This window comes from Athene cunicularia (assembly GCF_003259725.1).
Source record: "Athene cunicularia isolate RWA chromosome 2 unlocalized genomic scaffold, athCun1 chr2_part1, whole genome shotgun sequence".
NCBI lineage: Eukaryota > Metazoa > Chordata > Aves > Strigiformes > Strigidae > Athene > Athene cunicularia.
This window is the reverse complement of record NW_020799095.1, coordinates 136,952,361-136,963,205: the sequence shown is the minus strand read 5'-3', so window position 1 is coordinate 136,963,205 and position 10,845 is coordinate 136,952,361. Positions and strand designations below refer to the sequence as shown.

The following is a 10,845-nucleotide window of genomic DNA, read 5'->3' as shown; positions in this document are numbered from 1 at the left end:
CCCCCCCAAGACCACCTGTCCTAGTATAAATTTATTCTGCCAGAGTGGTAGAGTATAAAGGGGTGATTGAAGTGGCTCAACATTACACGGGGGCTCATCTAGAATCCCTAAGGGATCCTGCCTGGCCTCCTGCTCTCCAGAAGAGCGATGGGTCTCATGTTGGTCCAATGTCATATCTACCAGCTCTGTGCTGATGTCTCAGGTACCTCACAGTGTCTAAAATAACAGTAGAGAGACACCTGAATCACTCCATTAGGTATTTTAAATTTGAAAAAAGTTGATGCAAATGGAATGAAGTATGCAAATGGTATTTAAGAGAGAAAATTGCTGTAGATAAAAAAAAACAAAAAAACACCAACGCTCAGCTACTACAGGAAATTTGAATTTTAAATATGATTAATATGCAGATGATACCAGCTGAAGGAGATGACTGCTTGTTTTGCATAAGTGTCCCACCTAAAGTTTTGCTTTTACCAGGGTACTTACTATCTTTGTTAGCCATTTAGTTGTGACTGGTCTGAATAAGTGACAATCAGACCTATGCACATACATTATCTTGCAGGCATTTTGCAGCTTCCCTGACATCTCTCTGCTGCAGTTATAATGTACTTGCTATGTTTTATTTTCAATGGCAAAGAAAACGATTCTAGCTAATACTGATAACTTTTTGAAGAGTGTTACACACAAGTGAGACTTAAGAGCTGAGGTCAATGTAATGTAGTACCCAATGAAAAATAGTCAAGTATTATGTTACTTCAATTGTCTGAGCAAATTACATTATATTCCCTTTTGAAAGTGTCTAGTATTTTATCAAGTGATATTTGCATGTTGTATTTTACTTATGAAAAGTTTTAATTAATTCTGCATCCACTAAACAACAAATAAAACCTCTGCATTTTTTCATTTAAATTTAAGTGTAGCAACTGAATTAAAGAATCAAGCTGAACCTTTCTGAGTGAATGCAACATAGTGATGGTGATAAAAGGCAGACCCCTGAAAGCTAAATGGTATCAAAAGGCTCTAATAACAATCCATTTTGCACATGGACCTGTAATACTTGCCACACTAATAATGTGTTAATTTTAAAAATACCCTACCCATCTAAGTTGTGTATATGTACCACTCATAAAATTAAATAATTTGAGATAAACAAGTATTTCTTTTCCACTGGATATGTGTTTATACCCACAATTGTCTCAAGTCATTGATCAGCTAACTAGATACCAGCTAGACCTACTGTGTGCTGCAAATTAAATTTTTATTCAAATTATTGCTTGGTTTTATGTTAAATCAGATTACTTTCAAGTGGTGATACTTACCAATGAATTAATGTATTTATTGATTTATGAATAAGCTAATGAAAAATTGCATTGATATTGACTTGTAAAAGAGTGCATATGCCCATTTGGGAGAGTTAAGCATTTTATTAATTTGTTTTATTGCTAGAATAAAAATATATTTTCATAATAGAATAAAATAATTAATTTCATAAATTTTAAATATTCTGTAAATAATGCTCCATCTTTGCACATTCATATTCTTTAATCTACTTTTGATTTAATTACATTATTCATGAAGATGTTAATGACAAAACAGATCTGTATATACACCTCCTTTATTGTCGTTGCTACTTTTTTATGTTTTTTAATTTTCTGGTCATTATGCTGTAAATATTATTATCTTACAATTTGGATTTCATACATGTCATGATTGTGACCAATAGCACACATTGGCTATTGCAGTGTCTTTAACACATGTTTCAGTGAGGGCATAGGGTAATGAATGAATATTTCCTGGAAAAAAAGACAGGCTATTGTGGGATTTTTTGTCAAAGATTACCTAAGAAAAAACAACAATATGACACCCATTAATTTAGAGTATCTGTTCAGAACACCAAGTAGTAAGAACACTAAGGAGATAGTCATCAGACAACAATATAAAACTTTTTATGGTCCCCACAGCAACTGAGTCTCAAGGTGAATTACTAGTACACTACGTAAAACTCATCTAAATGTATCTAAACATTAAAAATAGATAAATCATTAAAATAAATGCTAATATTGCAATTGCAATAATTTTTCAGGAAATAATTTCCTGACCTTTAAAATTCCGGGCTTCTCATCACTCTCTGTACTTCCCTCTGGAGAGACTAGAAATACTGATAATGGCAGGACATAACTTATCAGTTCATTTCAGAACAAGACTGAGAGTGAATTTCAGTACAAGCAGCAGAAAATGTATTAAAGAAACATTAAACACCATTGGTGTTCGCAGTACTTACATCAAGCAAAATTAAAAATATGTACTTTTATTTCCAGTAAAAAATATCAGAGTTCCCATATTTTTTGGTTTTTTAAGTGTTCACAAGACCAACCTATGAACTGGATGTTCTGGAATCCTATAGAGATGTACTGAAAAATCAAATGTCTCTGTGAATCATATTTAAAACACAGCTGTTTTATAGTGGGTGTTTCGCAAAGTAGTGAGGAGTTTTGGAGGTTGTTTGTACATATATATATTAAATTATATTTTACATATAGCAGTAAATTAAAATATCATCATGAATGTATGAATTAAAAAAAAAGGAAATGGTGAATTTATTTTAGGAGAAAAGGTGCATCTTCAGCAACTTTGATTTATGTTAAGCCTACTTTGAGCAGGAGGTTGGACCGTCTGACCTCCATAGCTCTCTTCTGACTTAAATTTTTCTATAATTCTAAATTCAAAGTAATGAGTAAAAATAGGGCTCAGCTACAAACACATGAAAACAATTGAATGTTAATAATTAATAAAATAAATCATCCTAATCTGCTACACAATTTGCCATACACAACTAACTGGGCTCCAGAGGTATGTCTAGTTTTCTTTTCTGAGTATACACTGCTAAATTATTAAATTTGTTATCTACATATTTTTGACAGGTAAATACTATGGGGTTTGTGGCTCTGGTATGAACCCTGACTGGGTTATTCTCCTAGAACAGAGGAAGTGTTATCTACGTCAAATGAAAATAATGTGTAGAGGTGTCTATCAGTAGAGAATATCAGAAGTGCTATGAGTACTCAAAAATTGTCCTTTCATCTCTGTCTCAAACATGCCAGTTTTAATAAAACAAAACCAAACCAACCAACAAAAAACCCCTCCTAGGTACCCCGTAACTCCTTGCAAGAGAGCTGTCTTTATGGTCCTGGTTTGAGCCCAGAGGGTAGTTGAGCACCACCCAGCTGCTCACTCACCCCATCCCTGCCGGCGCTGGGAAGAAAATTAATAATAATTTAAAAAAAAAATAAATAAAAAAGGCTCAGGAGAGATAAGGACAGGGAGGGGTTGCTCACCCATTTAAATGGTCACCGGCAAAAGACACTTTTAGGGGAAGGGGAAAGAAACAGGAACATCACTTTAATTCAAACACTTTACAAAACCAACATTCAACAGACAGAATGGGACAGCGAGAAAAGTTATCGTATCTTAAAAACAGCTTCTCCCACCTCTCCTTTCTCTCTAGGCTGGTTTGTTCCTGATATTTCTACCTCCTCATCCAGTGGCACAGAGGCAGGGGATGGGGGGTGGGTGGGGGTGCAGTCAGTCCAATGCTTCTCCCTCCAGTCCTCCCCCTGCTCCACTTGGCATCCCTCTCACAGGAGACAGTCCTCCACAAACTCTCTTCACTGCGAGTCCTCCCCACAGGACACATTCTTCCCGAGGTGCTCTGGCGTGGGTCACCTCCACATGTTGCAGTCCTCCTAGTGCCGAACTACAACAGCAGGGGCTGCTTCCTCCCATCGAGCCCCCGGAGATCCTCCCCAGGCTGCAGGAGGAATCTCTGTTCCTCCGGTGACCCCCATGGTGGCAGGGAGGGCAGCCCTGCCATCCGTCCCACCATGGGATACAGAGGTGGGCGCAGCTCCAGCCCACCTGCCCCACTTCCTCCTTCCCTTCACTGACCGCGGTGTTCGTACAGGTGTCCCTCTCCTAACTCTTTCTCAAAGTCGTCCCCAACTCAGGTTCCCCTTCTTAAATACATTATCCCAGAGGCACAGCCACCATCACTAAGTGGCTCAGCCTTGGCCAGAGGCGGGTCTGACTTGGAGCTGGGGGAGCTTTGAGAAGCTTCTCACACGGGGCCACCACTGTAGACCCCTCCCCTGGTACCAAAACCCTGCCATCCAAACCCCGCACATTATGGATGTATTATTTCACAATGATGCTCTTTGGATTTCCTGTTTGAGTTGAAAGCAGAAATATCTTCTTTGAGGTTAAAGTACATAGGTTAAGTAATTTTAAATTTCCTCAGCAAAGTGAATCATGGTCCCCTTTCTTTCATCATATTACTGCAGAAGATTCACCCACTACAGATTTTAACAGAAGTCTGTGTAAAATATAAAATGCAACAGATGTTTTAACATAACCCTAAATAGTATAAATTGACTAACGGTTTGTGGCTCTTTTTATTTTTATTTTTTTTTGTGTGTGTGTGTGTGTTTTGGTTTTGTTTTTTTTTTTTTCATTTACTGATAATCTGGACTATTTTTAAAGTCCAGTTTCTATATCTTACTATCAGCTCTAAGTAGTTTTCCCAAAACAACATACCTTACCTGGCTCCATGTCCATGAAAGCCGCTAAAATTTTATATTGATTTCTTAAACTATTATATAAAAATAATTTTCTTAAGTAAACTATATACTTTTAAGTCCATTGCTCTTTCCATTATGAAATATTGTTTGGAACAGCAACCTGTCACACACAATTCTATTTTTTCAGACAATTAACCACGAGTTGTGTTTTTTTGTTTTTTAGGTTAACAGGATTTCATCTTCCTCCACCTGTGACAAGTACAAAATCTGTATTTTCACTGCGCTTGACAAGTGACTTTGCAGTTAGTGCTCATGGGTTTAAAGTTTACTATGAAGGTAAGACATTCTTAACAGAATATTTTGGATTTTTTTTTCTCTGTTCGCTATATATAATAAAACAAATGTCCCACAAAAATATATATAAATACACATTTGTAAAATCTTACGTGGGTTGCAGGGTCAGTCATTCACATGCATGGAATCAATCTGACACCAAAATATTTAAAACTCTACTGTCTATAGTCCCATCCAGACACAAATGTTTTATGACCTTTAATAATGCCAAATTCTTTAAATTCTGAAAAACATAAACATGGTCTTTCTGGTTCTTCAAACAAACGCTTATTCAAATTAATGCCAAGACATTATTATTCACTCTTGAATTTCACTAGATAGTTGAAATTATATCTGCAGGTTTTATGGACAGATTCCTTCTCATACTTTTGCATAGGAGAAATTCTAACTCAGTTCTCTGAACTGACATAAAACTACTTCCCTACTGCAATTTTCAAAATTATCTACAGTTTTCACACAGACACTGAAGTAAATGAGGGCGCACAGGTATTTCTGAAGTTCAGAAGTTCATATTTATGTTCCAGTAAGGATGTTGTTTATGATCAAACTCATTTTAGTAATGTTTGAAGACTTGGAATATATCATCCATCCATTTTTTAAAATCAGGTTATTGGCCCTGGGACTATGAACTCTAATATATATTTATAGGATATAAACAGAAACTGTTGGTTTTATCTTTTTATTTTTTTCTTTTTTAAATTGATCTAAGGACACTTGATCTTTCTGCTTCCATTAAGTATCTGTCAGCAAGCCAGAAAATATAGTAAACTGCCTGGAGAAGCTCTGAGGCCATTGTTGTACACTGCTCAGTCCTGCCTGCAACAGAAACTAATCTCTGAGAAAGTAACTAGCTGAGTAACACTTTGATAGCTAGAAAAATATCTGAAAAGTGGTAATTCAATAAGGGGCTGCCATAGAATTACAGCCCAGAATCATCTGTAGTAAAATGTATTCAGCCGTTGACATAGTTTATCTTCTGGTACGATGCATTAGAATGCTACATCATATAGAAATTCCCTTCGTACTTATGTAAAGGTATGAAATGGAAAATGCAAACGAATTTTCAGGCCTTTCTTGTCCCTTGAGTTATTATAGAAAGCAAATGAAGCAGTTACACACACATTTTTTTTTCTGGCTTGCACGCAAGCAAGAGGTAATTCACAAAATACACATCCAAGCCATGTGTAACTGGTTTTGGCTGGATTGTAGCTACTTTATAGTCTGTTAAATCAAGATAGGTGTAACAAGTTTTTGGCTAGATCATAGCTACTCTAGTCTGTTAGTTTTTCATGTGCTAGTAACTTTGTGTAGCATCTGTATTATTACAAAAATGTTATATATAAATTCCTATGTTTTTTTAACCATGAGAAATATAATATATACTACCCTTATGCATATTAAGAAAATATGTAGCATTTTGTATCATTGATTTGGTGCCATAAATTGGGAAATTCAGATTCATTATATATGGTATCAGCTGCTGTCCTTATACATTTTTCCAAGGTTTCGCACTACTAATGCTACCATAGTGTGCTATGCCTTTCAGCTATGACAGAGAATGATGAAACCTGAATTGGAAGATTACCAATAGATTTCAGTTTGCACATATGACTGACTCCTCATATAGTTCCCTTTTAGGCTAAAATAACATGCCAATTAGAAGAACTCAGGCTCCTAAATCGCTGACAACTGTGTGGATATTTTGCCTTCAACCACATAAATCAACATTTTAGAACAAGACAGAAACTTGTTACCTTGAATTTGATACTCATCTTTGAATCTGAGGCTTTATTTTGTGATTTCAGGAATAGTGAAAGAAGTTAGGCTAGACCCCAGAGTTTCAGTTCACTGGAGTCTCCCTTCCCACAGCCAGATCTACTTTTTTTAAGAGCTACATCAAGTCAGTTTAATTCAGTGAGAGAATTTTTCTTTCAATTCCTGTTTTTCTGACTTCCTATGAAGATATCTGTCTTTACCCAGCTAGCAAAGAAATGAAAACTCGTTATGTTTCATTCACTTCATGCATCATTCCTTGACATGAGAGAATAGATGTATTTAAATGATAATCACATCAGGGCAATCTCCATTTCTGTTCTTTTACTCTTTGTGAATGTGTATAACCCTGTAATCAACATTTTCAGGTCTGGTTCTACCTAGTATCTAATTTTCAAAAATTTTGATTGCCCAGTAACTCCTTTTTAGCTTACTGATGAAACATCTGCATACTTAGTACCCCTAAATATCAGACCACATACTTATAAGTGCTTCATTATGGATTTGTAATTTAAAACCTAAGGTAGAAATGATTAGCAACCTATCATTGCAATAAAGCAAAATGATAGACAGAGGTAGCATGAGATGGCAGAATGAGCAGTAAAGACATATATTTGAAAGGATTAGATCCAGGTGTGATTTGAAAAAGAAGGAACATACCTTTCATAATCCAGGATCATTTAAAATACTTTACTTTTAAATGTTTGGAAATATAGGACATAGAGAGATGGCTATATTGAATGCATTACTGTTCACTTCCTTTAAAAAAAAAAAACAAAACACAACCAAACCCCAAAACACCCAAATAAGCAAAGCCCATAAACATCTCTTTCTTTGGCCTCCCATACTCCTTGACATATTTGCAGTTGAGCTGAAAGTTGACAAGAAACTCCAGACTATCTACAGAATCTGTGGAAATGATGAGTCTACTGTGGACTTTCTTGATCATAACATAGAGGAACATATTAATCTTCTGGTCTCCTGAGAATAAAAATGTGTATGAAAACATATAAAATTATATCATCAATAGAACTACAAGTACTGGACCATCATATGTAAGGCCCTGTAATTGCATTGGGTTGAACTAAGTACACAACAGACCACAGAAATACCCACTCTGGCCTCCTGCCATCAATATCATAAACCTCAATCTGTATCCTCCATCCCTCCATCCTTCTTACTCCTCCTCATCTCCTTCTCTCTGTCTTTCTCTTTTTCACCTTCTTGCTTTCCTCAATGTCAAGTGGCATATTTGTGTTAGCTTTGGTACCATTTTGGACATACCTCTCCATGTTCAGTTTCTCCATTATTTGGGAAAGAACATGTCTGAGAAATAGTGAGATACACCTCTCTATATAGCCCAACAGACCTAGAGAAAAAGTATTCCATGAGAGAAAACTGAAATGGATTACTTGAAAGAAAAAATACTTACAGTGTCAACAGAAAATGGTGAGATGCATTGAAAATTAAGGAGGGATTTTAAGAAAAAAACTCGAGCTACAATATCACCAGCAGCAATTTATCATTTCATCATTGTGTAGTGACACAGCTTTGCTGGCTGGAGTGAGGAATGGAGGAGTTACAAGTCTGCTGATTCCATTTTTTTTTTTTTTTTTTTTTTTTTTTTGAGAAGGTTCTGGCTTTTTTTTTTTTTGGTAGCTTTCAGGATCTGTGTAACATTGATGGTTATTAATGCATGTAGGAGAAATGCTATATTAATCCCTTAACTGATAATTTAGGTGAAGTCACAAAGTATCTCTGTCAATTTAATTATTTTATTTTATTTTATTTTATTTATTTTATTTTCTGATAAGATTGTTTTGGTTTCAGACTAGAAAAATTTAATACACTTTTCCATTTCCTGTTGTTCTGAGATACATAAGCAACTTTATTCATTGAGAGCACAGGAGGGGAAATACAGTTGCTAAGAAAGAAAGTAACATAGCAACTTGGCCCATGCAGCAAGGATCTTCAGTGAACCCCATCCTGCTTTGAACAGTGCTTCCTTCTGTTACTGGGTTGTTTTATAGATATTAAACAGGTAGCTGACATTGTTAAAATCATTGTCTTCATTATCAAATTTACTGCTAGAATTTATGACGAACTTTATTCAAGGTAAATATTATAGACATTTTTGTGCTCTCCTATTAATCGTAAGGAAGAAAAAAATAATATATAATTTTTATAAGGAAAACTCTGTATGTCCTGGAGATGGATTGCAATTATTTATAATAGTGTTATCAAATATAATTTTATCTGTTTTGTACTGCTACACATGATGAATTATTAGACATAAGAATTCACATACTGAATTATTAGACACTAAAAATAATGAAATAGTCTTCCTGTTTGTACTGGAGTGGTGCTATAGGAATTCAGCAATTCTGCTGAAATGCTTTTGAGAGGGGTTTGAGAGCAATGTTAAAAATTTCAAGACTGATCTCATCTTTATGGATAATGGGAGCAGGGGACAGGAAAGAAGGGAGCAGATGGTGTTTATTAACAGAACAGGATTTCCATCTAGTGACTTCTAGGGACCTATCATGCATTTCTTTCAGCAACATTAAGAAAAATTGGTAGCTGATATACAGGATTATTGAAGCATGTAGATCAGAAACAGGACTTAAATGTGCCATGATGTGAATGCTAAAAATAATTTTGGCAGTTGGTATAGACCTGGAGAATGTGGACAAATAGGAATATCTATTTTTACCTCTCCTGCACATCAGAATTCAGAAATGTGGCCACACATAATCTAAATCTTGGATTTAGGTAAGATTCATGAAGTACTAGCTGTATCAAGATAATAATACCACTACTAACTTCATATAAAAATTTAAAGAAGTACAAATGAATTATTCTTTAATGTTGGAGTGATCTCTATAAAAGGTCCACTCAAAAAGTATTTGCCAGGTTGGAGCTGTAAAAGCCACAGACTTTAAACTGTAAATTTGTCACCAGGCTTATCACCTGACAGACACTACAGGTTGGGTTTTTTTTGTTCAGATTTTGCCATAGTTATTTTGGATATGTCTGCTTTCTGTCATACGATTTCTTCAGCAAACCCTTAATAAAAATGGAATTAAATTGAGTTTGCCTGATGTTTCTGAAAGAAAAGTCCATAAAGAAAATAAAAGAATAATTAAAATAGCATGAATTCTTTTGCATGAATAGCAAAAGGATGCTTAAATCACCTAAAGAGATGTATTCATCATGGAAACTCTTGTTTTGGAAATTAAACATAATAAATTTAAGAAGGAAGCATAATAAACATAAGAAGGCAATCTAAACTCTAAATTTTTACTTCCATTCAACCTATTAGATAAAAAGTACAATAAAGGTGCAGGGGTTGGAATACTAACTGTGGACAGGAAACATCCCAACAATGCCTGTTCATAGACTTGTATCCACAGCATGTGATGCAGAAATAAAATGGCTGCATATTCAGGGAAATAGAGAACTTGAAAGATACTTATGAGGCTTTGACTTTATTCTGTCATTCTTCAATATAGTCATTAACATGTTAGGTGGTTCTGAACTCCCTTGATATAGGGAAGGCAAAGAGAAAGTTACAATTTGTATTATTTTCAAATTAATTTATTAAATAAAGGGGAGCTGTCAAATAAACAAAGATTAGAAAAAGAATAAGTAAAATAAGTAAGCTCAAAAATGTGGTGCTATCTCATGTTGCAAAGTGTTGTGTTTTGGTTTTTTTTTTTTTAAATGTAACTCCACTACGAGAAATGAAGTTGCACAATTTTCATGCTGTGGTTAACAATACCAGAATATTATCCTGCTTTTGATCATAGTATAAATACTTCAGCATCAGTACAGACAAAAAGCAGAACAAGAAGTCCACCCTATTAAAAGTTTCAAAATACCTCACATATATTCATAGAATCACAGAATCATTCAGGTTGGAAAAGACCCTTGGGATCACCAAGTCCAACCATCAGCCCTACTCTACAAAGTTCTCCCCTACACCATATCCCCCAACGTTTCATCTAAACAACCCTTAAACATATCCAGGGATGGTGACTCCACCCCCTCCCTGGGCAGCCTATTCCACTGTCTGACCACTCTTCCTGTGAAAAATTTTTTCCAGCCTGAACCTCCCCTGTTGCAGTTTAAAGCCATTCCCTGT

General features: G+C 35.3%; 1 protein-coding gene across 1 annotated transcript in view; it reads left to right on the top strand.

The window, feature by feature from the left end:
* The window catches only part of CSMD3 (CUB and Sushi multiple domains 3), a 622,514-nt gene that overhangs the window by 26,877 nt on the left and 584,792 nt on the right, over positions 1-10,845 (top strand). Inside the window, exon 3 of the mRNA XM_026841511.1 lies at positions 4,798-4,910. Coding sequence (XP_026697312.1) covers positions 4,798-4,910 — 113 coding nt within the window. The remainder of the gene's footprint in view (positions 1-4,797; positions 4,911-10,845) is intronic.